Consider the following 27,861-nt stretch of genomic DNA (forward strand, 5'->3'; position numbering starts at 1 on the left):
AGGGTTAGAATAGGGGCTCTTTCTCTTATTTGTGTGCCATGACTTCTTTGACAGTTTGGTGAAGCACATGGAACCCTTCCTGGGATGTTTTTAATTGCATTAAATAAAACACATAAGATTGCAATGGAAATAATATGTTGAAATATAGTTATAAAAATTTTTGTTTAAGCTCATGGGCCACAGAGTAAAAGTTCTTTGCCTGGTAGATAGGTGACCTTGGAGTCCAAAGATCTTCATTCAAGGCCTTCTCTAATACATTGTTCCTCTGTGCCCCAAGTGTGTAAAAAATAGACTCGAATACAGGACTACAATCCCCACGAGCCTTTGCTCCACTTCCCCAGAATGCCTTGTAATCTCACCTGGGCCGAGATTGAGAAGGTATTTAAGCTGATTCAAAGGCTTTTGAGGCTCTCTCTTGACTCTTGGACTTCCGTTTTATGCTTAAGCATAGGTCAAAGCCCTTTCCATTGTTCAGCAAAAGGTTTCTGTCCTAAAGCAGTCCCAAGTAGGGAGGAGAAGGATCCTCCCATGCCAAGGGGTTTCACATTCCAATAGAGTTCCACTATCAATAGGAAATTTTTTCCAAGTATGAAACTTTCCAATGGTGAAATTTCCAACATTCACAAGTCTAAGAAATTTCAAGGTTTACAAGTGGCAAACCATTCAACACTCTTAAGTTGAAGATACTTCTTGTTAAGTCTTTTCAGTCATGTCCCTTTGTGACCCAATTTTGGGTTTTTGTGGCAACGACTCAGGAGTGGTTTGCCATTTCTTTCTCCTGCTCATTTGACAGATGAGGAAACTGAGACAAAATAGGATTAAATGACTTGCCCAAGACCACACAACCAATAAATGTCTGAGACCTGATTTGAACTCTGGAAGTTGTCTTCCTGATTCTAGGCCCAATGTTCTGTATACTGTGGCACCACCTAGCTGCCCTTAAGTTACAGATGCTAGTGATCAACATTGATGGAAGGAGTTTTCTTACACCAGGAAAAGATTCAGTAGAGTTCAGTAGAGAGCTCATGAGTAGGAGGAGAATGAAGATAGTGGAGGTTAACAATGATCTGGCTTTGGCAAGGCATGAGCATTAATCCCAGCTTTTCATATTGATTTCTTTTTTTTTCCAATGTCCTTTCCAACCCCCTTAACTACTCAGTCACTTCTGCTTCTTCTGACTCTTCCCTAGTCAAAGACTACTACTCCAGAAATAATCCAATAAATTCATTCACACTAAAGTATTATTGATTAATAAACTTCCTTAGTTGCCTCTTTCAAGGGTATATTCATTTTATAAGGTAAAAACCTAAAGGACTGAAACACAAAGAGAAAATTATTAGGCATGAGCAAATGAAAGAGGAAGGGGTTTGGAGGAGGGAAAGAAATGAGGGAGTCTCTTCAGGATCTCTTTTTTAAATTTAGAATATTTTTCCATGGTTACATGATTCATGATCTTCCCCCCACTCCCGCTTTCCCCTTCCAAAGCTGACAAGCAGTGCCACTGGGTTATACATATATCATTGTTCAAAACCTATATGCATGTTATTCATATTTGCAATAGAGTAATCTTTTAAAATCAAAACCTTAATCATATCCCTATCAAATTATGTGATAGATCATATATTTTTCTTCTGCATTTCTGTTTCCACAGTTCTTTCTCTGGATGTGGATAGTGTTCTTTCTCCCAAATTCCTATGGATTATCCTGGATCATTGCTACTAGTAGAGAAGTCCATTACATTCAATTGTGCCATAAGGTATCAGTCTCTGTATACAATGTTCACCTGGTTCTCCTCCTTTCGCTCTGCATCAATTCCTGGAGGTCTTTCCAGTTCACATGGAATTCCTCCGGTTCATTATTCCTTTCAGCACAATAATATTCCATCACCAACATATACCACAATTTATTGAGCCATTCCCCAATTCATGGACATTCCTTCATTTTCCAATTTTTTCAGGACCTCTTAAAATGCCAGACCAAAGGTATACAAGGAACTGATTCAATATATATAAGAAAAAGAGCCATTAACCAACAGGTAAATATTTGTACAAGGATATGAATGGGTAATTTTGAGAAAAAGAAATCCAACTATCAGTAGGCACATTAAAAAAATGCTTTGAATCACTAATTATTAGAGAATTGCACATTAAAGCAACTCCAAGGTTGTATATCTCACACCCATCCAATTAGCAAAAATGACAAATGTTGGAGGAATTAACAAACACATCAATGCACTACTGGTATAGTTGTAAATTGGTCCAGCCATTGTGGAAAGCAATATGGAACTATGCCCCCAAAGTTCTTAAACTGTGCTTATCCTTTGACCTAGAGATAGACCTTAAAGAAACTAAAGAAAGAATAAAAGGACCCATATATACAAAAATCCAGTAGCTACTTTTGTTGTAGCAAATATCTGGAAAACAAGACAGAATTTATCAAGTGGGAAATAACTAAACAAATATATAGTATGTATAATTATGTAATAGGTAATAGAATATTATTGTGCCATTAGAGATGAAGAAGGGAACAATTTCAGGAAAGTCTAGGAAAAGTTACTGATGCAGAGTGAAATGTGCAGAACCAGATCAATTTATACAATAACAATACAATGGTAAAGAAAAGCAACTTTGAAAAAAAAACTTAAGAAATTGATCAGTGAAATTACCCATAATAACCCCAAAGGACCAAGGATGAAGCATGCTACCCACTTCCTGACTGATGGGTAATAGATCCAAGGAGCAGAATTAAATTGTCAGCATGTGGATTCATTTTTGCTGACTAGTATTTGCTATATGAGTTTTGTTCTTCTATTGTTTCTCCTCAATGGGATGGAACGAGTAAAGGGATTGAAATAGTATTGTTAAAAAAAAGGAAAATAAGGTTAACAAAAAAGTTCAGCAGGAAATTCCAGATAAGCAAGACAGCTTTGAAAGTAACATATTGAATTTACTACATATTTAGAGTAACTGTAGCAAAGATACATGGTTTCATGAGAATTCTCATTATTTGCTCTCCGTTGTATATGAAAAGTTCATTCTATTTAGTCCTTGTTAGGTTCAGAATTAAAAATCACCATCAGATCCCACTTACTCCACCTACCCACCTACTCCTTAAGCCAGAGGACAGCTGGGTGTGGCTATGGAGAAACCAAAGAAGCAATTCTGTGGTTTCACAATTCCAACCCATTAGTAATCATTTATCTGTCCAAATCACTGGCAGAAAATTCTCATAGTGGTAGGAAAATTCCCAAGTTCCAAAGTTCCAGGTGCTTTCCTTAGATTGATTCAGATTAAGTTGACTCAACATATTTATTGTAAAACATTAAAAATAATAATAATAGCGTTAAACCAAACAGGATAAGACTTTCCTTAACTTACAGAGAAAATAAAAATGCAGATAGTGATATTATAATTCCTGTTAATTGTCTATGATACTTTGACACCATAAGTCAAGTCTACTGGATTTTATAAGGGTAAATAAACTCTTTCCTGTTGAATAAATCTACTTATGAGTTCATAGGGAGAATTCCATGTCCTAGAACAAAGTGAATTCATAATTCCATGGGGTGGGGCTAAGATTATATGTCTAACCTTTCTTGCCAGCTCCCAGCATCTCACTAAAATTCCCAGAAGCTTTTCAATTTAATTCATTTAATTATTCCTTCATTTATTTGCCTCTCACAACAATCCTCAGAGGTAGATACCACAGGCAGCATTATTAGTTCTGCTTTACAGAAGAGACAAATAAAGCTTAAGAAGAGTAAAAGAAATTGCTCAGAGCTCTATAATTAGCAAGTGTCAGAGATACAGCTGGAACCTAGGTCTCTTCTGAATCCATGCCACTTCTCTCCATCATGCTAACCTCTCAGAGTCAAAGAATCAAAGCACTTCAGGATTGGATGTCATCTCACTGGTCAACGAGTTCAATTTATATCTAAATATAACATAGAAGCCTATAACGTGTATTATATACATATATATGTGAACATGCCATATATACAGGAAACTCATGTAATATAAATAGATTATTATATGTCATATGTATAATTAAATATCTAATGAAATTAAATATATAGAATTTAATGATATAAAACATTTTATTTATCACTATATATCATTACGTGATTTTATTTAATATTATATACATATACACAGAGCTATAAAAACACATAACTGACAAGGGGGTCATCCAAGCTTTTCATGAAGACCTCCAGTGAGGAAGACACAGTGGATTTGAGGTACAACAAATTCAATTGGAATCTGGATTTAGCCATCTAGGTGACCTCAGACAAATTGCTGTTTATCTGGACCTCATTTTCCTCCTCTGTGAATTTAAAGAATTGGCTAAGATAACAATCTCTGAAGTTTCTTTCAACTCTAAAATCCACTGATCTGGAGGCCTCCCTTTGCTACACTGGCGGTTGCCACCCAGAAAAGTATAAAAACACAGTAACAAAAGCCCTAGACCAGACTGTCTCACAATCTGTCTCCCTGCCTGCCTGGCTGAAGTTCCGAAAGAAGAAAGGGGAACCAGAAGGAAGGAAGATTTGGCCTGGACTGTTTAGCAACAATAATTCTAAGATTCCGTGCATTCTGTTCCATTTCTTCTCTTGTCTCTCATCAATAAGGGCCTTTTCCTCATTGCTGGCAGCTAGATATTTCTATGGGAGAAAATGAAAATGATCTAAAATTGATATAGTGGGAGAAGCAGCATCTAGAGGCAAGAAGCCATTTCACCAATCAAGCAATCAATTTATTTATTTTTTATTAAGGATTTATTAAGCACCTACTATGTGCCAGGCATTGTGTTAAGTAAGCAGTGAGGATACAAAGACAGAATTCAGAGGTGATCCACAAACAGGCAGCTTAAGCAGCTTAGTAACTTCAGAAGGAAAAAAAAAACACCTACAAAGTGGAAGGAGAAAAGAAATTGGGATTGGTACATGTACAGTGGCAAGGAATAGAAGGGGAAAACCCATATATAAGCTTTAAGAAAATCCAGAAATTTTAGTCTGAATGTGTCTATTAAGTATTTATTGATTCATAACTAATACACAGCTCTGCCAATTGTGCAAAAAAAAGGGAGGGGAGATTGTAAACAGACATTTTCTTTGGCCCTATCTCATGCTAGTCTTATGTTCTCATGAGTGAATAAAGGTCACATAATCCCAGTACAAGAATATAAAAGCTAAATGGAAATTCATTTTAATTGAATTAATCTTTATTAAGTTCCCAGTGCTAGTGATTGAGGATGCAAAGACTTAAAAAACTAAAACATTCCCTGCCTTCGAGGAGTTTGGGGTAGGAGTGGGGGACAGGGAGGGATACAACTGTATCCAGATAATTAAATACAAAGCATATTCTGAGTAAATGGGTGCTGATAATTGGGGAGAGAAGGAAAGATCCCTTCTAAGAGATATCATCTAAGCTCTGCTTAGAAGGGAGTCAGATATTCTAGGAAAAGGGGATGAAGGGAATATACATTCCAGATACTTATGCAAAGGTGTAGAGGTGGGAAATGGGATTTTCTGAAGGCTTATTGCCATATTAACCCCTGAGAAGTATTGTCCAAATTCTAAGATTTCCTCTTTCCCTTTGAATCCTCCTCCTGGTGCCTCAGATTGGCTGAAAGAAATGGATTGGCATTAAATAATTAACGCAACACCGTTTCATTATCACTGACCATCCACAGAGAGCATTTTTTAATAAAAGCAAGGAATACACAAGAGATTGCACACTCAGGGAGGCCCTGGTACTGCCCTCTTCTCTTTTTAGCAGCTCGATTCTTTACCTAAAATAAAAAAAATAAGCAGACATGAAAGCCAAGAAGTCTCTCAATAGAAAACTGTTACACATCAAACAGGAGGAAATTCCAGGGCTTCAGAGGATGCCATATTCATCTGCTCTGCTCATTGACTTCTCATCTTTAATGAGAGCCAGTAGTACTGACAAGGGCTCCAAGGAGGAAAGAAATCTAGCAATGAGGATGCAATTTGTAATCTCAGCCTTTCTTCCAGCCCTAATGTGAAGGAGTTCGACCTGGGTGTCTTCCCTTGGGGCAGGCCCTCTCAGTCATTGACACCATGTGGCAATAAAAAGGCAGTTTCATAAGCCAGGAACTACTCACAAGCTGAAGGTGGCGCTTGGGTCTGGGCACCTTGCCAACCTAACCTGGCCTTGGCAGTCTTACCTCACTTCTATTCATACTAAGATGAGGCACGTTCTCCTTCCTTTCCTTTCCTCCTTCTTTCTAACCTCTCAGACAGAAGGATTTTCCAAGGGAAACCATCCACTTGGGTTACCAGCAGAGTTGTAGCTTTGGGAAAGTGATGTCCTTCGATAGAGAGGCTGGATTACCTACACCAACCCAAGGATCATTTCAACTAAAGATCGCTAATCTCTCCTAATCCTCAATTAGGAGGAGAAGGGGCAAAGGAGCAAAACAGTATGGAATGTGGTCCCTGGGACAGGGATAGCAAGACCACAGGACCCTGGGGAAGAAGCCAGGGCAAGGAACAAAAGAGAACCTGCATTCATGCAGGAAAAGCAAGTAGCCACAGAGAAAAATGGTCCCTTCCCCTCCACAGGGACCCTGAGACAAAGCCCCATTGCCCAACCTTAGTTACAGCTTTGGTTACCATCTCCCCTAAGTAGGTCTGCTTATGGAAAATCATCACTCCCCAAATACTTACAGAGGGGTTTCGCTTTGAGGACTCTGGTCTTTAATGCAGAGCTAAAAGCAAACACAACAAAATGATTTTGCATGTTTGAAGAAAGAGTAATTTCAGTCATCTCATTTAGGGTTTTAGGGAGATAAAGTTCATAGATTTTTAGAGCTAGAGCTATAAGGGACCTTGGAGGCCTCTCCATTGACTCAATCCTCTCTTTTTACAGATGAGGAAGCAGAGGCTTCTAGGCCTTTTCTAGGAGATGAAACGATTCCCACAGGTAATAAGTTGGGGCTTGAATTCGAGTCTTATGACTTTAAGTTCAGTGCTTTTTCTACCATACCCCTCCCTTTGGAAAGGAAACAATAGAAAATTGCTTCTAGTTCTGTACAATCACAGTGCTTTGACTTCCTTTGGGTAATTTTTGACTTCCTTTGGGTAATCTGCTCCATCCTAGAATTCCCAAGTACCTTCATTAGCTTTTGTCTTCTTGCAAACAGTCCAAACATTATGGTGAAGAAAACCACCACAGATGCCGCAATAATGGGTTCGATGGGAACTGTGAATTTTTTATCTGTTAAAAATTGAGATATAGACCACAAGAAGGAATAAAGGGTGAGATCGTGGAATATCTAGAATCAAGAAGATTCTAGAATCAAGAAGAGTCGAGAACACACACACACATACATATATGTATTCCCTTCAGTGCCTTGAGGGACCCATAAGGTAATTAGAATGGGCATTGCCACCACCAGAAAGCATTAGCTCCTTCTCTGAGAACTTTTGTATCCCAAAGAATTAGCATCCCAGGGCCAGCCTGATGATAAACCTTTCCAGATTTAGGCTGGTTTTCAGGTTATTGACTCACTGTCCGTTTCCAGATCGGTTGCTCCAAACCTTTCCAGCCTTGGGAGATATGGCACTATATGTGTTTTTCTGTGTCGTTTTCTTCTAGAACTGAGGGGTCACCTTCCTCCCCTGACCATAGGGTTCTAGATCCTCTCCTCTAGTAAACTGTGAGTACCTTGATGCCAGGCTCTGTCTGCCTTTTTTTTTTTAAATAACTCCAGTGCTTAGCACAATGCCTGGCACAGAGGAAATGTTTAAAATAACTGTTTTATTGGTTAATTGGCTGACTAGGTCTAGTAGGGACTTTAGAGGTCAGCTTGCAAAACTACTGTTTTATGGGAAAAGATGCCAAGTACCAGGGAGGCGAAGCTGCAAGCCAGAGGCACCCAGGTAGTAAGTTGTAGAGCTGGAACTTGAGCCTAAATATTTTCCCTCCAAGTCCAGAGTTCTTCCCATTGTATCACACGGCCTCTCCAAAGCACTAGGAGAAGACTTTAGTGTAGAGGAGAGCCCCACTTAGGTCTATGAGAAGCATATGATAAGTTAGTGTAAGACAGCTGGCCTTGGAGTCAGACTGTCCTGGGTTCTAGTGTTCAGGTCCTGCCTCCAATACTGGCTAGCTGACTCCTGAGTTAATTCCCCAACCTCCTAGGATCCCAGACAACTTTGGAAAGTTTATAAATTGTGGCAAGGATGTCCATCTTCATAAGGGCAGTAGGATTCTCACCAGGATCAGAAGTTAAAAAATATGTACATCTTCATGTGTGCACATATATTTTGTCTGGACCCTTGGCTTCATCAGTGTAAATGTAAAGAGTTCTTCATTAAGGCAACTCCTCAGAGTTTATAGGATTTATGCAAGATTACACAGTCAGTGTCAGAGGCAGGACTTGAACTCGGGTCTTCCTGACTTCAAGACCAGCTCTCTAGTCATTGCCTACTATACCACCATTGCTAGGGATAATTAGACAAATAGGGAGGTAGGTAAATGGATAGCTATATAGATAGATGGATGAATAGAAGAATGGATAAGGATAGATACAGATAGACAGATGGACAGAAGAATGAATGGATGGATAGATTCAGATAGACAGATGAATGGAGATAAGAGAGATCTAGATGGAATAGATAGATGGATGGATAGACATATGGATAGATAGAGAGATGGTTAGAGATAAAGATAGATGGATAGATGAATGGGAGGATGAATAGGGAAAGACGGATAGATAGATGGATAGATGGATGGATAGATAGATGGTTAGACAGACAAAGCAGGCAGATAGAAATATGGCATAATGGGTATATGAGGAGTCAGAAAGACCTGGGTAAAGGTTCCACCTCTGACAGTTCCTAGCTGAGTGACCCTCAGAAAATCATTTAACCTCTCTGAACTTTAAGGGACTGTATAATCAATCAGCATTTATTAAACATCAGCTATGTGCCATGTGTTGTGCTCTTTGCCTTCAAGAAGCTTACAGTCCCCTTGAAGAGGGTTACAAAATGTTCCCAGGTAAGTAAACATGATGTATAAAATAAATTATTTGTTTGGCCATGAGGAGGTAGTGGGGGGGGGGGTGACTACTAACAGTTTGTGACTTGGAAAAGGTCTCTTGAACTGAACCTTAAAGGGAGCTAGGGGCTCCAAGAGATGGAGCTGAGGAGGAAGAGCATTCCAAGCATGGGCAGGGCAGGTAGGGGGTGTCATCTTGGAAATATCACATAAGAGGAAAGCTAAGGAATCTAACAGGACTAGAATATAGCATACGTGAGGAGGATTGCTGTATATTTAGCCTAGAAGGAGAGGCTGGAGTCAGATTATAAAGAGTTCCTGATGCTAAACAGGGCAGTTTGAATTTTATCCTAAGGCAATAGGGAGCCTCTGGAGCTTCTTGAGCAGGAGGGTGGCACAGTCAGACCTCTGCCTTGGGAGAATATCCATCTGGCAGCTGTGTGGAGGACAGATGGGAGAGGGAAGAAAATGGATTTAGGAGCACCAATTAGAAGACCACTACAGGGGGCAGCTGGGTGACTCAGTGGATTGAATGCCAGTCCTAGAGATAGAAGGTGCTGGGTTAAATCTGACCTCAGATACTTCCTAGCCATGTGACCCTGAGTGAGTCACTTAACCCCCATTGCCTAGCCCTTACCACTCTTCTGCCTTGGAACCAATACACAGTTTTGGTTCTAAGACTGAAGATAAGGGTTAAAGAAAAAAAAAGAAGAAGAAGAAGACCACTACAACAATCCTGGCAGAAAGCAATAAGGATAGTTATAACATGAGTAGAGAAAGGGATGGGTGCAAAACTTTCTCAGGAGGTAAAATTGATTGACTTGGCAGTTGACTGCATATGAAGGGAAAGCAAGAGTAAAGAATTAAGAATGCTCCTAAATTGAAATTATAGAAACCTGAAAGAAATCAGGAAGGTAGGGTTTAAGGTGGGAGATAAATGAGTTGTGTTTGAGATGTCTGTGGGACATAGGAATGGAGATATCCAGCAAACGGTTAGAGATGCTGGACCAGAACTCCGCAGAAAGATGTCAGCTGAATATATGAATCTGGAGGTCATTTGCTTTGAAGGTCCTGGTCAAATCCAGGAGAGCTGAAATGAAAGCACTTGGAGACAAAAAAAGGGGCCCAGGATAGAGCTCTGAGGGTAAACTCATAAATAGGACAGAAGGACATAAATCGGGATTCCACAAAGAGACAAAGGAGGATTGGTTGGTTGGTCAGAGAGGAAGAGAACCAAGACAGGGCTAGGTCACAGCCAATCAGAGAGGAGAGAGTATGTGGAAGGAAGGGGATGATCATGGTCAAGGAAGGGTAAAGCATGGCAGAGAAAAGGCCACTAGAGTTAGCAATGAAGAGACTGATGGTGATCTTGGAGAGAGATGTCTCAGTCAAGTGGTGAGGAACAAAGCTAGATAAAGAGGCATCAAGACTACAAATTGTAGACAGGTAACAGTCAGCCTTGGTGGCAACAACAATCATAGGCCCTTGAAATACACGATGGATATAGATTCCTGGCTGGAATCAGGAGAACATGCCAACTAGTGGTTATTCATTCTCTTTCCCACCCATTTTCCATTTGGGGGGGTTTGCTTTTGTGGAAAGAACATTGGCTCTAGAGTTCAAATAAATCCTGTCCCCAATATTTACTTGCCTGCGTGATCTTGGGCAAGTCCTCTCTGGGTCTCAGATGGGGTTAGATTAAATCAATCAATATAGACCCTTACTATGTGTTTTTCAGGCAATGTGCCAGGCAATAGGGGCCCTGATGCCAAAAGATAAGTCTTCATCCTCTATGAGTTTATGTTCTTATCCAGTGATTCCTGAGGTCTCCTCTGATCTATGTCCTTATGACTAAGGTCTCCCAAGTTCCTCCAGCTCCACATTCATCCTCCCTTTCCTACTATGGATAATTTTATGAAATAAATAAGTCAAAATTCTTCAGCTGTTCCTTTCCTAAAATCATCTCATAGGAAGGCAGGTTGGATGGGCCCTCTAGAACAGCTATACCATTAGCTCCCTTGGTGACTCTGATTCTCGATCTGTCCAGTTTGGGAGGAGAAAGAATGCCCTTTCTTTGCTGGTGGGTAGAAGATTCCCATCCTGGAAGGGACAGCTCGGTCAGGGATATGAGGCAAGAAAAGCGGGTACTTCTGGAAAAGTGACTAGCCCAGAAAATAGAAAACCATCTGTGATTCTAGCCACCCTCTCCAATCTCAGTCATTCTAGCTGCTAGAAATCTGTATCTCAGGTTTCTGTTAAGAATCTCTGCTGGATGGGGGAGAGCCAGGTCTAGAGACGTAGGTCCTAGGTTCAAATCTGGCCTCAGACACTTCCCAGCTGGGTGACTCTGGGCAAGTCACTTGACCCCCATTGCCTAGCCCTTACCACTCTTCTGCCTTGGAGCCAATCCATGTATTGACTCCAAGACGGAAGGTAAGGGTTTAAAAAAAAAAGAAATAAACAAATGTGGGGGCAGCTGGATATCTCAGTGGGTTGAGAGCAAGCCCTGGAGATGGGAGGTCCTAGGTTCAAATCTGGCCTCAGACACTTCCCAGCTGGGTGACTCTGGGTAAGTCACTTAACCCCCGTTGCCTAGCCCTTACCATTCTTCTGCCTTGGAGCCATTCAATACACAGTATTGACTCCAAGACAGAAGGTAAGGATTAAAAAAAAAAAAAAAAGAATCTCTGCTGGACCAGGCTTGTAAAGTCTTCCCTCCTTAAATGAGATCACATCACCTCAGAGTGCCTGATTTTTAAACTCACATTAATACCTGCCCACACAGAACTGTGTGGTCCCCTTTAACTTTGTTTCTTGGAAAATCATTTCCAAATATTTGGGCAAGAGTCTTGCTCAAGAAAGATGCCCTTTTAGTCAGCCAGTCTAGCTTTCATTAAACACTGAATTCTGGGAAATCCAGTGCATAAGTGTAATGGAAGGTGTTTATGGACTACTTGGCATTCGAGCCCATCACTAACAACAAGGGGTTTTATTATGAGGGCATCCAACAATGACAGTTCATAAGGGGGCTGAGGAGGAGGGGAAGGTTGGTTACTAGGTTACACAGAAATAAGAAAAACAAGTCTCCACCCAAAGCAAGATCCTACACACCTGGAAGCCAGCCTGGCAATCTACGTGACACACAGACCTCATATTTTTTGCATGGCATGAAGCAACACCTACACCATTGTTTTTTTAATCTGAAGGAATTGTGTCACTGTCTAATTTCCCTGTCTCTGAGTGTGGATTTAGTCTATTACTTGGTAGGATATTACATCCTGAGGCCTTTGTAAACCAAAAAACTATGCATGAAGATGGTAGCTGGCAGACTTAAGCATTTCCTACTCTTCTGTGGATCCCGTGGGTGTCTTGTTTCTTTTTGCCTCAGATCTGGAAGGCTTGTATTCCCCAGGGGCAATCACTTCTTTTCCCACTGAACAATTCAAAAGATGGGTCACCACTCAGGTCACCTCAGCTTCCCACCAGAACCATATGGCTACGCAGAGAGACAAAAAGATCCAAGCCCCATGACCAAGCCAACTGATGGACAAAAGCAAAAGGGCCCAGAAAGGCCATCCAGGTACTGACAAAGTATGCAATTAATGACATATCTGTTCTTGTCATGAAGAAGGAAGAAAGTAGTTCACTAGTCCCAAACCAGGAAAAATGTGCATCATTGTTTTCAGTTTCTCCTCCACTAGGTATATCTCCTTTCCCTTTGTTCATTCAAGAAATATGAGTCTAGAGATGGGAGGTCCTGGGTTCAAATGTGGCCTCAGACACTTCCCAGCTGTGTGACCCTGGACAAGTCACTTCACCCCCATTGCCTAGCCCTTACCACTCTTCTGCCTTGGAGCCAATACACAGTATTGGGTTTAAAAAAAAAAAAGAAAGAAATATAAGGAAAAAAACCATATAGGTGGACTCTTTGCCCAGCCATAAACCTGGCAAGTCAAGCTTATTGGGGAGCAATTTAACTAGGACACTCTGGATACTCTATGATTCACAATCCAAGAGTAATCCAAGGTCAGATTTGGAAGGGACTGAAGACATCGTCTATTCTAATTCTTTCTTTTTGTTTGTTTGTTTGCCTTTTCCTAGGATCATAGATTCTGACCTGGAGACAACTTCACATCCAATGACTTCATTTTGTAGAGAATGAAACTGAGTTGCAGAAAAGTGAACTCAAGGTTACCGGAGAGTAAATGATGGAGTCAAGGTCCTCTTATTACAAATCAAATGTCCTTTCTCCTGCATCACAATTCCCTCCCCTTATTTCCTGTCTCTCCCTTTGCTCAGTGACCTTGGACCTGAAAATTCCAGTGGCTACTTCCTTCAGTGTCCAGAGTAATTCAAGGGAATATTCTCATTAGAGTTCAAGACACGTATTTATCCTCCCACACTAACTCCACTTGGAAGAGAGCCTTTGGCCAAAAGAGAGCTAGAAACAAAGGATGTTTTTTCTTTAGAAAAATGACTATGGTCTTTGATGCCAGATGTCTTTGGCTAGATATATGTCTTAGCTCATGGGATCATAGGGTTAAATCTGGAAGAGATCTTGGCACTAGCTAGTTCAACCACCTCATTTTACAGATGAGGAAACTGAGGTCCAAGGGATTTATTTAGTCACACAGGTAGAATTTAGAGGTAGAAGGAATATCAGGTTCCATCTAATCAACCTCCTCCTTTTGCAGATGAAAAAACTGAGGGCTCAAAGAAATTAAATAATTTGCCCAAGGCTACATTAAGTTTCAGAGGCAAGATTTGAACCCAAGCTCTTCAAAGCCATCACTCTTTCTATCTTCTTTCCATTCTTTTCTCTTCCTTTTTTTTTAACCCTTACCTTCTGTCTTAGTATCAATTCTAAGACAGAAGAGTTGGCAAGGGCTAGGCAAGTGAGATTTATTGACTTGCCTAGGGTCACACAGTTAGGAAGTGTCTGAGGTTAGATTTGAACCTATGTCCTCCCAACTCCAAGCCTTCTTCTTTCATTTCTTCTTCCTTTGAGGCACCTAGCTGCCACTAGGCTTGTGCGCTTTCTGCTATGACAGGTAATAAGTAGCAACACCAAAATTTAAACCTGAGCCTTCTGACTGCATGTTTAGAACTCTTTCCATCATATCAGCTATTAAGAGGCAGAGCAAAATTTGGACCCAGGTTCATTGTTTCCAAGTTTTGGTGCTCTTTTTCCTAGACTTCAGAGTTGAATTCCTAGGGGGTAGCAAGACCTCTGTCTATCTTCATCATCCTTAACTAACAACCAAGTATCTACCATAGATAGGGCACGGGTCAGCCTTCTACCTAGGAAGTCTTTAGTCTCTTTCTTTGACCCATTAGTTAGTTACCTTCAACGATCAGGTGGAAATCCTTGGTTATCGTTTTCTCAAGAAATTTTGCTTGGCAATTATATGTCCCATTGTCAGATTTCTGGACCTTGGAGATGGACAGCTGGAAGAGCTCACTCGTCTGATATATCTGGTGATGGTTTTTCTCCAGATTCAGGACATCGTTGTTTCTGTACCACGTCATTTCAGCCGAGGGATTCGACTTCACATTACAGTCTAATTTCACGTTGCTTCCTTCCTCCACTGTTTGGACATCTTTCCCACTCAGAGTAGGACTATCTGCACAGTACAGTCAAACGGGTTTAGTTAGTAGATGACCAAGGTCTTGCTTAAACCTATAACAGAGTATTGTTGACCCTGCAAAGTTATCCCCATCCGATGAATCGAATTCTTCTCAAATTAGAGTTAGAAGGGACCGCACCTGAATGAGAATTCCCTCTATGTTCAACATTCTCACCAAGAGGCCAATAACCTTTGCTCAAAGACCTCCACTGAGCTCCAAAGCAGCCCACTGGATTTCTCATGTGCTTTAGTTATTTGCATGCTTTTCCTTAGGTACAAACTTAAATTTGCTTCCCTGCAAAGCAGAAAGAGTGCTGCATTTGGTGTCCAAAGATTATAATCTATTGCAAACTTCCAGGGATGAATGAAATGGACCCAAACTCTCCCTTTCCCCAGAGAATGATTCCATTTGTCCCTGGAAGTTTGCAGGAGGGTTTCCCAATAGCATCATAGCATCTAAAGCAGAAAGGGATCTCAGAAACCATTTAGACTTTGTTCTAGATATTAGGCCCCTCTTGATGGAGCCTAAGATTTTATCCACTTCATTGGCTGTTATATCCCATTTTTTTTAAACCCTTACCTTCCATCTTGGAGTCAATATTGACTCCAAGGCAGATGAGTGGTAAGGGCTAGGCAATGGGGGTCAAGTGACTTGCCCAGGATCACACAGCTGGGAAGTGTCTGAGGCCAGATTTGAACCCAGGACCTCCCATCTCTAGGCCTGACTCTCAATCCACTGAGCTACCCAGCTGCCCCCTATATCCCATTTTTTGCTCCCTTTAATCTTGCCAACAATATCTCAAAAAACAGCCTACAACTTAAAGTTGTCTAAATTCTAATTAAATTAAATTAAGATCGTCTACAATTGATCTTGCCATCTATAATTTAAAACCCCCAAATCTTTTTAGATGAGTTATTGTCCAGCCCTAATTCCCCATCTTGTACTTGTGAAGTTAATTTTTTTCAACCCAAATATGTCTTCACCTTTATCCATACAGTAGGACCTCATTTGACATGACCAATATATTCTAATACCTTTTGCCACGTTGAAAACCATCCATGATAGTGAACTCCACTATTTAATAAGAATTTCTTATACAAACATACTTAGGCACTTTACAACTTTTCTTAGCCTTATCAGAACTACCAGCATCACTCATTACTCTTGTACTTTGGGGCCATTAATCAAAACTAAAATTAATGAAACAAAGAGAAGCCCTGCTCTGACATGGGTACGGCTTGTTTCAAAAGAAAATCCCAGACAAAGACTGTTAGGGGAGCAAATGTTTGGTGCAAAACAATGAAATGACATGCTAATACTTCTCAGAACTAGACTGAGCATGAATGGGTGAACTGCTGTAAGACTTTATTCCACTTGGGGAAAAGGCAGGGATTGAGGATGTAATTAAAATTTTTTATTTCATGTATTTTTCTCCCTTTATTTTTTTTTTTGATTAGCAGTCACCTATATATGAACTTATGTGTGTCAAGTTTACCTTAAATGAGGTCCTACTATTTTAAATTTCATTTTGCTAGATTGGTGTTACATAAAGAATACTGGATTTAGACACTGAAGAACCTAACTTCAAATTCCATTACTGTCATTTACTTCCTGTGCAAATGTGAATATGTCACTGATCTCCCTCAGTTTCCTCATCTGTAAAAGATGAGACTTAGATTAGATGATGTTTAAGGGCCCGTCCAGTATCTCTGCCAAGAAAACCCCAAAATAAGGTCACAGATTTGGGTACACCTGAAATGGCAGAATGAAAATAACAAAGGGCCCGTCCATATCTAAATTTATGATTCTACTTGCTACCCTGTAAATTAATTCAACTCCACAACATTTATTTTGTACCCTTTAAGAGATAGCCCCTTGGGAAATGCAAAGACCAAAAAAAAAAAGGAATAACAACTATCTTTAAGGAATCGAAATTAATTAATTCTACTGTGTTCAATTCCATTCCTCTTTCTGGGCCTTAGTTTCCTAATCTAGAAAATGAAATAATTGAACTGAATTATTCCCAATATCCCTTGTAGCTTTAAACCTAGGATCCTTGCCTACTTTATATTATCCCTAGCCCCGGGTTTAAGGCTAAAATAGACATTATACTTAAGCCTTATGCTACTAAACAATTCTATTTTTTTCCTCAGTAGTGTACAGTGGAAAGACTTTAAAGCCAGAGGAACTGGGTTCAAATCCTGACTCTGATTATTTTTTTACCTATGAGATTTTGGGCAAGTCATTTAACCTCCCTTTATTCTGTTGTCTCACTTTTAAAATGAGGAAGTTGGACTAGATGGCCTGGGAGGTCCCTTCCTGCTCTAAATCACTGCTTCTAAGCACAAGTTTCAACAAGCAGGAGAATTGGCTAATTCGAATTTCCCCTTCATTTCTCTACATCATATGATAGAGGCCCAAACTAGCAATAGAGAGGCCAAAAAGGAGAGTGGTAGGTTTGAAGAGCAAAAAGAGGTAGAAAGAGTATACAGTGGATAATTACCCCAGGAAAAATGAAGGACTGGCTGTGCTATGAATAGCTTCTTTGAAGACTTGGCATTTCAGAGTTCTGCTAAATGTGTTTCAATTCTACTCAGCCTAACAGAAATGTTACATATATATTTTTTGGATGTGTAGAATATTGCTGGGAAAAGGCAGATAGTTCCCAAATGCTCTATGTTGTTGGGTTCCAAAGGTTTATTGTGAAAGGATCCACTAGTTATTTTTAGTTTCTTCCTTCCTTCCTTCCTTCCTTCCTTCCTTCCTTCCTTCCTTCCTTCCTTCCTTCCTTCCTTCCTTCCTTCCTTCCTTCCTTCCTTCCTTCCTTCCTTCCTTCCTTCCTTCCTTCCTTCCTTCCTTCCTTCCTTCCTTCCTTCCTTCCTTCCTTCCTTCTTTCCTTCCTTCCTCCCTCCCTTCCTTCCTTCCTTCCTCCCTCCCTCCCTCCCTTCCCCCTCCTTCCTTCCTTCCTTCCTTCCTTCCTTCCTTCCTTCCTTCCTTCCTTCCTTCCTTCCTTCCTTCCTTCCTTCCTTCCTTGTCACCTGAGAAGAAGTTGAGGGAGCCTTCAGCAAAGTGCAAGAAAAAAAGGTAAAACCAGGAAAGGCACCGAATATCATCTGATTTGAACATAATTTGTTGTTGAGTTATTTTTAATCATGACTGACTCTTTGGGGGTTTCCTGGCAAAGAAAGTCAAGTGGTTTGCTGTTTCCTTTTCTAGTTCATTTTAAAGAAGAGGAAACTGAGGCAAACAAGGTTAAATGACTTGGTTAAGAATACACACAGATAGTAACTGAGGCTGAATTTGAACTCAGGTCCCACTGACTCCAAAACCAGGGCTCTACCCACTGTGCCATGTAACTGTCTTCCTATTGACTCAACAATCAAATATAACAACAACCCTCCTTAGCATTTAAAATCTAGTCACAACATGGCTCCTCTCTACCTTTTGTAAATCTTGAAATCTCTCAGACTTGTGAATGTTAAAAATCTCCCCATCGGGGAATTCTTAATTGGAACAAATTCCCTACTGAGAAACAGTCCCCATTTTGATGTGAGAACTCGCCAGGATCAGAAATGGGAGGACCCCTACTCTACCGTTACTTAAGACTGCTTTAGGAGAGAAAAATCCTTGCTAAACAATGAAAGTACTTGGACCCATGCTTATAATAAGGCAAGGAGTTCTTTGAGCCAGGCCTGTTTTTAGAATTGATACAATGGGATGCTAGGTACCTAAAAGGGTCGGCAAGTTTTCTCTTGATGAGATTAGTTGACTCAGCTGTGTTTTCTCTTGTTCAGACTTACTGAGGAGATTGGTCGACTTAGCAGGAATTTAGATGGGCAGTCCTTTAGAAAGCATCTACAGTGATTGGTAGATGTAGGGACTTAGGGGAGGTGACAAGGGAGAAAAACCCCTATATAAGAAAAAGCAGAATCTCTTGAGGAGATAGATATCCTTTTGGAGAAATCCTTTTGGAGGATCTCTGATGAGGATCGCTTGGGAAGAATCTTTTGAGAGAGGCTCTGGAGAAGGGAAGCTCTTGGAGGACAATCTCTAAGGAGGTCTCACTGGAGCTCTCTCTGGTGAAGTCAGCTGAGATGGAGCTGGCCTGGTGTCACTAGAATCCTTGTTTAGGCAGACCTTGTGGTGAGTGTTAAAAGACTGACTGACTGATTCTCTCTCTTAAGACTCAGGTCTAGGCCATATTGGCTTGAGGCCCTTCATAATTATTCCTTTCCTACTGTTTCTCTCTTTCTCTAATTCCTCATTATATTATTAATTAAAAATCTCTATAAAACCCAGTTGACTTGGGTATTTGAATAATTGGGAATATTTCCCTGGTGACCACCTTATATTTGATTTAAAAACCAAGACACTGTAGTGAAACATATTTTCTGCGGTCAAATTTACTCACCCTCTCTTATATCTATCACAATTTATATCTTCCACTATTTTAATCACTACAGTTTAAGACCTTCACCATTTTAAATCTCACACTTTCCAGTTTTATTATATATCGCTTCCCTCCATGCACTTTGCCATCTAGCATATTGGTCTTTTTGCTATTCTATACACACTATATTCCATCTCCCACCTGTGCCTTTGACCTGGATGTGTCCTCTTCCTATAAGATACTCCCTCTTCACCTCTACCTTTTGGAATTGATGGCTTCCTTCACAACTTATATCAAAGTGCCACCTTATTCAAGAAGCCTTTCCTGATTTCATCCTCCTGGGCTGCTAGTGCCTTCTCTACCAAAACCACTTTGCATTCATTTGGCATCTGAATATCACATTTCTGCTTCATGTGTATGCATTGTCATCTCTCCCTCCCAGAGAATGTAAGCTTTCTGAAGACAGAAATGGTTCCATTTTTGTCTACCCCAGTGCCTGACACATAGTAGGTGTTTAATAAATACTTTTTGACTAACTGTGATTAAGTTTAGGGCTTCTGGACCCTCCACTCACAAGTGACATTCAGAATCACAGAGATGCTCATGGATTGGTCCCGTTGCAACTTGCAGGTGAAGGTGACTCCATTGTCATCCTCCCTGACAGAGACACAGATGGCACTAGAGTTGATTTTGTTTTCAGCTCTCAGGTCTACTCTCCCATCTTCCCGGAACCAGAGTAACTCTTCCCCTTGGCTGTGATTCTGAACTGCACATAATAGAGACTTTGAAGAGTTAACTGTGGCAGGTAGAACAAAGTTTTCAGGGTTGTTGTTCACAGTTAGGATGACATCTGGAAATAGAGACACACCACAGAAAAAGGATCAAGAAAGAGATATTAAAGATTCTCTAATTCACAGGTATCAAATATCCAAAGTTAAATGCTAACAGGTAATATTTTTTCTTTTCTTTTCTTTTCCTTTCTTTTTAAATTTTATTTAATTGATTAATTTAGAGTATTTTTTCCAGGATTACAAAAATCATATTCTTTTCCTCCCCTGCCCCCCAACCCTCTCCCATAGCAGATGCACAATTCCACTGGATTTTACATGTGTCATTGATCAAGACCTATTTCCATGTTGTTGGTATTTGCATTAGGATGTTCATTTAGAGTCTATATCCCCAACCATATCCCCATCGACCCATGTGATCGAGCAGTTGTTTTTCTTCTGTGTTTCTACTCCCACAGTTCTTTCTCTAACAGGAAATATTTACAGAACATAGATAATGTTAATATGTGGTTTTCCAAGTCAACATTCAGCCTGGAGGAATTCTTACATATGGTTTAGTGATCCCTTTTCTATTTGATTTTGACACCATTGTGAGGCTAGTTCAACCCCAAAATTTTACAGATTAGGAAACTGAGGCAGAGAGATACAAATAGCTTATCCAAGATTTCCACAAGAGTAAGAGCAGAGTCAAGATTCAAACTTGATCTTACTCTCTGGTTCAGCAATGTCATTGCTATGAATTTATCCCACCCTGGCCATCTTATAGTCAATGCTTTCCATTTCTTCCCTCCTTCTGGAGAGGAGCAGAATTGAATTCTTTCCAAGACTTTCTTATCTTCTCCCTGGTGAGTAGTATAGAGTCGGATCCTTTCTATGGTCAAAAAGACCACCTTTTCTCTCTGGAGATTTAATCAGCCTTTATCCTATTATAACAATTAGTCCCCTTTCTAGTCTAGAGGCAATATATGGCCCTTGGGTTCACAGTGGTCCCCTCCTTTGTTGTTTTGTCTAGTTTACATCAGATGAGAAGTTAGTAATACCATCATAATAGTTCTGGGCCCCCAGTTAGGGGTGGCTAAAATTACACAAATGATAAATACATTATGAGGCAACCTATTTCCTAATAAAGACTATGCCCAGATGATTTCCCCCCCAGAGAATAGATTCTCTCCTGTAAGTAGAGAATTGTATAGGCTATCAGATGTGGTTTCTGCATCAGCTAGTTAACTATTTTTCTTTGTGACAAAGGAAGGTCCTTTGAGAGGTGACATATAAAAACAGAAAGTTATCAATTAAAAAAAAGAATTAAAAAAAGGCTTTAACTTACTCATTAATGCACATGGCAGAAGTAAAATCACTAAGAGGAGTGACCCAAAGCTTTGTATTAGTCTGTTCTTCTTCCAGGCCATCTTTTGTAATATCAGTAATATCTATGAAAAAAAAAGTTTTCACATTTCAGATGTAACATAATTATATACCAATGGGCCTTGATTTTTCTTTTTTCTTTTTTTTTTCTTGATAAAACCTGGGATTCCATTTGTAAAGGGAATTCTCTCAAAATTCTAAAATGTATAAGCATTTTTGTTTTTGATTTTTTGTTTAAACCCTTACTTTCTCTCTTAATATCAATCCTAAGGCAGAAAACTGGCAAGGCATAGGCAATCAGACTTAAGTGACTTGCCCAGGGTCACACAGCTAGGAAGTATCTAAGGCTAGATTTGAACTTCTGTCCTCCCAGTTCCAGGCCTGGTTCATCCATTGAACTACCTAGTTGCCCCTGAAATTTATAGTGTAAAGAGAAAATGCCTGGCTCACTGAAAGGTTAAGTAATTTGCCCAAGGTCATACAGCCAGTATATAAAGATATATGGACTCATAGGGTCATAGATTTAAACCTGAAAAGGCCCTTAGAGCCCATTTAGCCCAACTTTTTTTTTTTAACCCTTACCTTTGTCTTGGAGTCAATGCTGTGTATTGGTTCTAAGGCAGAAGAGTGGTCAGGACTAGGCAATGGGGGTTAAGTGACTTGCCCAGGGTCACACAGCTGGGAAGTGTCTGATGCCAGATTTGAACCCAGGACCTCTCATCTCTAGACCTGACTCTCAATCCACAGAGCCACCCAGCTGCCCCCTCCAACCTTCTTATTTAACATGTGAAGAAAGTCATATTGAGGTCCATAGAGGTTAAATAATGTCCAAGATCATGCAAATGATCAAGAGTAAGTGACAGAGTCAAGTCTTTTATTCTCCAATCCAGCATATGTTTTGCTACATTCTCCTGGCCCCTGTGTTAGAAGAAGAACCTAAATTCTCCTGATTTTGAACCCAGTGCTCTGGACACTATGATAGGCTACCTATAATTGCTTTTTATTCAACAGAAAACAGTCCAGCTGAGTCATCCCAGCCCACAAGTATACAACTGGAGTTTTGTTTCACAAGCTTGTTCCAGATTTAAGTCCAAAGTACTGTCAGACCTGAGAAATTGTTACAAAAAAAACCATAAAATTAAAGCTTTGCCTTGAAGAAAGTAGGCACGAGATAGGACAAATATGGGGAAATAGTAACAAATACATTCTTCTTCACTGTAGAAAACCCCCAGAAATGGTGGGAAATGGAAATACTAGGATCATAGATTTGGAGGACCGTACGTAGTCCAAACCCCTCCTTATACCGATGAGGAAACTAAGGCCCAGAGAGGTTAGTAGGAAGTAATTAAAAATCTGCCCAATAGAATTCCAAATCTAAAGGATGTTAAAAGCATCTCCCATCCTTCAGTGAAAGAGAATATAGCACAAAAAGCAAAAAGAATTACCATAGGAAGATATCAGACGTGTGCTTCTTCCTAGTCAAACCTCACCTTTTCCTTCTTTCCCCAATTCATGTTCTTCCCAATTCCCAGTAGGGGCCATTGGGAATGGCATTGGGAATTGGGGATAAGAGGAGGAATACGGTTTTTGGTGTTGTCCCTTCCTAGTTTCTGCTGCCCTCAGCGTAAAGCTTGTGAGTTAAAGCTCTGTTGTGAGAAATCACTGCAGATCCTAAAAGAATCCTCTGTTGGATCATTTTTGTCAAAGGGGCTTTGTTAGAAGAGAGTTTCCATAATGCCCCCAAATCCACAACTCAGCTGATAGTGCCTTGGAATAGAGGCAATTTCAACATGGCTTCTCTATTCTAGCCAAGATATTTTCTTTATGATCTCCTGAACAAGTCACTTCTCACTCTTTGGACCTCAGTTTCTTCATCTGTCAGATGAGGAAGTTGGACTAGATGAATGCTAAATTTCTTTCTAGCTCTGAAATGCTATGACTGGGACAAAGTACACTTGCTCCTGTCTCCATGACTCTCTTTGTATGCACTTTCCCCGCTCCTACTCCATTGCCACCTCCATCTAGGCAAGAGCACTGGGTTCAAAACCAGGAGAATTTAGGTTCTTCTTCTAATACGGAGCCAGGATAGTGTAGCAAGAACCCCAAGATTAAGTAGAGCCATAAGAAAGCCAACAATCTTATGGTGGTCCCATATTTCACTCTTCTTCTTCTGCTAGTCCTATGGCCCCTCCCATTCCATTGCCACCTCCATCTAGGCAAGAGCACTGGGTTCAAAACCAGGAGAATTTAGGTTCTTCTTCTAATACGGAGCCAGGATAGTGTAGCAAGAACCCCAAGATTAAGTAGAGCCATAAGAAAGCCAACATTCTTATGGTGGTCCCATATTTCACTCTTCTTCTTCTGCAAGTCCTATGGCCCCTCCCATTCCATTGCCACCTCCATCTAGGCAAGAGCACTGGGTTCAAAACCAGGAGAATTTAGGTTCTTCTTCTAATACGGAGCCAGGATAGTGTAGCAAGAACCCCAAGATTAAGTAGAGCCATAAGAAAGCCAACAATCTTATGGTGGTCCCATATTTCACTCTTCTTCTTCTGCAAGTCCTATGGCCCCTCCCATTCCATTGCCACCTCCATCTAGGCAAGAGCACTGGGTTCAAAACCAGGAGAATTTAGGTTCTTCTCCTAATACGGGGGCCAGGATAGTGTAGCAAGAACCCCAAGATTAAGTAGAGCCATAAGAAAGCCAACATTCTTATGGTGGTCCCATATTTCACTCTTCTTCTTCTGCAAGCCCTATGGCCCCTCCCATTCCATTGCCACCTCCATCTAGGCAAGAGCACTGGGTTCAAAACCAGGAGAATTTAGGTTCTTCTCCTAATACGGGGGCCAGGATAGTGTAGCAAGAACCCAAGATTAAGTAGAACCATAAGAAAGCCAACATTCTTGTGGTGGTTCCATATTTCACTCTTCTTCTTCTGCAAGTCCTATGCCTTCTAGAACCACAAGGATAACCCCACCCAGAACCTGGCTTCTAACACAAAGGTCTCTTTCCTTCCTCACCTCATCCCTGCTTCCATCCACCTGCTATCTCTCTCCCCATCACTCCAAGGAATGGCTTGATATGTCTGTGCCTGACCAAATGGATTGTCTTCTCCATGACCTGGTCCTCACTGCAGAAATAGCCCCAGACATCAGAATTCCTAGTTATGGTTTTGCTTGCTCCTATCCCCTGAAATGTCTCATCCTTATACATTTCAATTAAATTCTTTCTTTTAAAGCCTCCCTCTTCCAGGCAGTCTTTCCTGAATAATACCAGTCCACATGACGTGAGCCCTTGCCATTATTTACCAGTTGTGACATGCATCTATATTGAAGTGTTTCAGCACTTTAGTGTTTTCAGCACTATTCATTAGTGAGGCTCCTCTCTCCTCTAATGGAGACTAAAACTCTTCCATGACGCAATAGGCTTTTTTCATGGCTAAAAAAATCAATCACCCCTGCTCAGCCTGTCTATGAACCTCACTGAACTTGGGTAGGTGGATCTCCCTTTGACAGATGGCAGGCAGAGACTGTCGTGGGTCCTCCATGCGATGCTTTTACAGCTTGGTACAGCCTGACAAATCTTTGGTAGAGCTGCCGGAAGAGCCTTTACAAAATGAGGGTCACTTCTGTGCCACAATAACACGTCAAGAGATAAACATGCATGCATATGTTTGTAAGCACACACATATACCCAAATAGGGATAGGGATTGGACCTGTGATTCCACTGCTGTAGAGAACTCCCTCTACCAATGTAGGTCTGCATCTCTCCAACTTCTAATCTAAAAGAATTCCCAGAGCAGGAGAACATGCAGTGACTTGTCCAAGGTCATATAGCCAGTAGGTGTCAAGAAGGACTTGATAGCTGGTCTTATCAGCTTTAAGGCTAATTCTCTATCCAACTTACCACACTGTCTCTCATATAAAAGTAAGAGGAACAGCCTGGCATGGTAGATAGGGGTGAGTGCTCCCCTCAGAGCAAAGAAGATCGAATTGTCCCTCAGAAACATCCTGGCTTTGTGACTCTTGAGTAAGTCATGTCCTTTCTCAGGGGTTCAGGCACCTCTCTAAGGCTATAAATCCCACATCAGGAGCCCAGGCCATATTGATAAAGGGAGAGCCTTCTCAGGGAGCTTGACATTATATGCATACATACACAGAAACATACATACTTATATTCATTATGTATATGTGTGTGTGTGTGTGAGAGAGAGAGAGAGAGAGAGAGAGAGAGAGAGAGAGAGAGAGAGAGAGAGAGAGAGAGAGAAAGAAAGAGAGGGGGAGGGAAAGGGAGAGAGGGGGGAGGGAGAGAGAGAAATGGAGAGAGAGACAGAGAGAGAGGAGGGAGAGAGAGAGGGAGAGAGGAGCGAGAGAGAAAGAAATGGAGAGAGAGAGGCAGAGAGAGAAAGAGAGGAAGGGAGTGAGGGAGGGAGAAGGGGGTGAGAGAGAGAAAGAGAGGAGAGAGAGGAAAGAGAGAGGGGAGAGAGAGGAGAGAGAGAGAGGGAGAAATAGGAGAGGGAGAGAGGGAGAGAGAAAGGGAGAGAGAGGGAGAGAGAGAAGGAGAGAGAAGAGAGGGAGAGAGAGGAAGGGAAAGAGAGAGAGGGAGAGAGAGAGAAAGAAATAGAGAGAGGAGAGAGAAGGAAGGAGAAAGAGGGGATGAGAGAGAGATGAGAGAGAGGAAAGAGAGAGAGGGAGAAAGAGGAGAGGGAGAGGAAAGAGAGAGGGGAGAGAGAGAGAAGAGAGCGAGGGAGACAGAGGAGAGAGAGAGGAGAGGGAGAGAGGAAGAGAGAGAAGAGAGGGAGAGAGAGAAGAGAGAGGGGAGAGGGAAGAGAGAGGAAAGAGAGGAGAGAGAGGGAGAGATAGGGGAGAGAGGAGAGAAAGAAATGGAGAGAGAGAGAGGAGAGGGAGAGAGGAAGAGAGAGAAGAGAGGGAGAGAGAGAAGAGAGAGGGGAGAGGGGAGAGAGAGGAAAAAGAGGAGAGAGAGGGAGAGATAGGGGAGAGAGGAGTGAAAGAAATGGAGAGAGAGAGAGGAGAGGGAGAGAGGGGGGAGAGAGGAGAGAAAGAGAAAGAAATGGAGAGAGAGGGAGAGAGAAGGAGAGAGAAGAGAGAGAGGGAGAGAGAGGAAGGGAAAGAGAGAGAGGAGGAGAGAGAAAGAGGGAGAGAAGAGAGAGAGAGACGAAGAGAGAGAGGAAGAGAGAGAGGAGAGAGAGAGAGAGAGAGGGAAATCCCATTTGGGTTTTTCTTGGCAGAGATACTAGAGTGGTTTGCCATTTCCTTCTCCCACTCATTTTACAGAGAAGGAAACTTCTCTGGCAGGCAAACAGGGGATTTGCCCAGGGTCACCCATCTAGTAAATATCTGAAGTTGGATTTGAACTTAGGTCTTTCTGATCCCAGATCCAGTGCTCTATCCACTACGCCACCTAGCGCCCTCTATATGCATAACACACAATGTAAAATCTGTATCACTACATATAGAAATATATATACCTGCACACATGACAGATGTACATGTTTATATGCATGTATACATATCATGTACACACACTTTAGTTATAGGGCCAAGGATCTATGCCCATGGTCATGTAGTCCATCTCTCTCATTTTACATATGGGGAAACCAGTGCCCAGAGAGATTTAAATGACTTGCCCAAGGTCACACAGATAATGGAACCAGAGTATAGCTACTCACCAGGAGGCAGCCTAGTACAGAGAATAGATGACTTAGGGCAAGACTTTTTTTTTTAACCCTTACTTTCTGTCTTAGTAACAAAAGGGCAAGGACTAGGCAAATGACTTGCCCAGGGTCACAGAACTAAGAAGTATCTGAGATCACATTTGAACCCAGGTCCTCCCAACTCCAAGCCTGGTACTCTGTCCACTGTGCCTCCTAGTTGCCCCCACTCCATTTTTATAAGCCTTTCCTTTCTAAGTAACCTAGACAGGACTTTTAACCCTTTGATACTACACTTGAAAGGCTGAGAAGCGATACGTTTAGCCATTTGAGCACCTTCTCTGGGCCTTGAAATCCAAGACAGATATTTACCAGTGGGAGGAGTTTCCACAGTAGTGAAGTCCCCCATCAGATCAGAAAGTCTCTGCTCATGACATCCCCACTTTCTGAGCCCCCACTCAAAGATAGCCATCCCACGGCAAAGCTTCCCACTCTCCCAGCCTCGTCACTAGTTTCTAATCTGTCTTTCCATCCTTCTTCTTTCTGGGCAATTCAAAGCCTTTCTGCTTACCTTGATTATCTTTGGGAAGCTGACTTCCTTCGACCACAGTTTCTCCTATGAAATCACATGAACCTTTTCACTGTTCTGATATATAAGGGCTGCTTCTTAATATTTTTATGGTATTGGTGTCAAGTAAATGAAGGAAATTGGGGTCAAAGTCTGTTTCCTTTTATGGATGTCCAAGAGAAGACAAGATTCCAGAAAGACATCTTCAGGAAGGTATAATTAGAGCTGTTGCTTTTTATATGTAACTAGGTGGGAATGTAACCATACTTAGAGAGGCCGACCTTTGGCAAAAACACGCTGCCCATCCCACAAAACCTTCAACTTCATGGCCATACTTTAGTCAGCAGAAATCATTGGATAGATTTAGAACCGGGAGGGTCTTTAAAAACCAACTTGTCCAACCCCCTCATTTTACAGATGTGGA

At 41.2% G+C, this 27,861-nt stretch overlaps 1 protein-coding gene across 1 annotated transcript; it reads right to left on the reverse strand.

Annotated features, from left to right (window-relative positions):
- Positions 1-5,666: 5,666 nt before the first annotated feature.
- On the reverse strand, positions 5,667-27,647 carry TMIGD1 (transmembrane and immunoglobulin domain containing 1). The gene is made up of 7 exons (XM_007485727.2): positions 27,441-27,647; positions 21,160-21,262; positions 19,619-19,894; positions 14,372-14,650; positions 7,138-7,241; positions 6,692-6,732; positions 5,667-5,790 (listed from the first exon to the last, which is right to left on the reverse strand). The coding sequence occupies exons 2-7, from the start codon at positions 21,239-21,241 to the stop codon at positions 5,787-5,789; spliced, it is 786 nt and encodes a 261-aa protein (XP_007485789.1). The 5' UTR covers positions 21,242-21,262; positions 27,441-27,647; the 3' UTR covers positions 5,667-5,786.
- Between the last annotated feature and the right edge of the window lie 214 nt (positions 27,648-27,861).

Source organism: Monodelphis domestica, chromosome 2 (assembly GCF_027887165.1).
Source record: "Monodelphis domestica isolate mMonDom1 chromosome 2, mMonDom1.pri, whole genome shotgun sequence".
NCBI lineage: Eukaryota > Metazoa > Chordata > Mammalia > Didelphimorphia > Didelphidae > Monodelphis > Monodelphis domestica.

Bases quoted from the DNA above. Each gene is read 5' to 3' on its own strand.
- TMIGD1 (XM_007485727.2), bottom strand. From the start codon at position 21,241: ATGGCCTGGAAGAAGAACAGACTAATACAAAGCTTTGGGTCACTCCTC. The intron at 19,895-21,159 runs GTAAGTTAAAGC...CTCTATTTCCAG, and splicing joins TCTGCCATGTGCATTAATGA to ATGTCATCCTAACTGTGAAC. The intron at 7,242-14,371 runs GTAACTAACTAA...AATTTTTAACAG, and splicing joins TTTCCACCTGATCGTTGAAG to ATAAAAAATTCACAGTTCCC.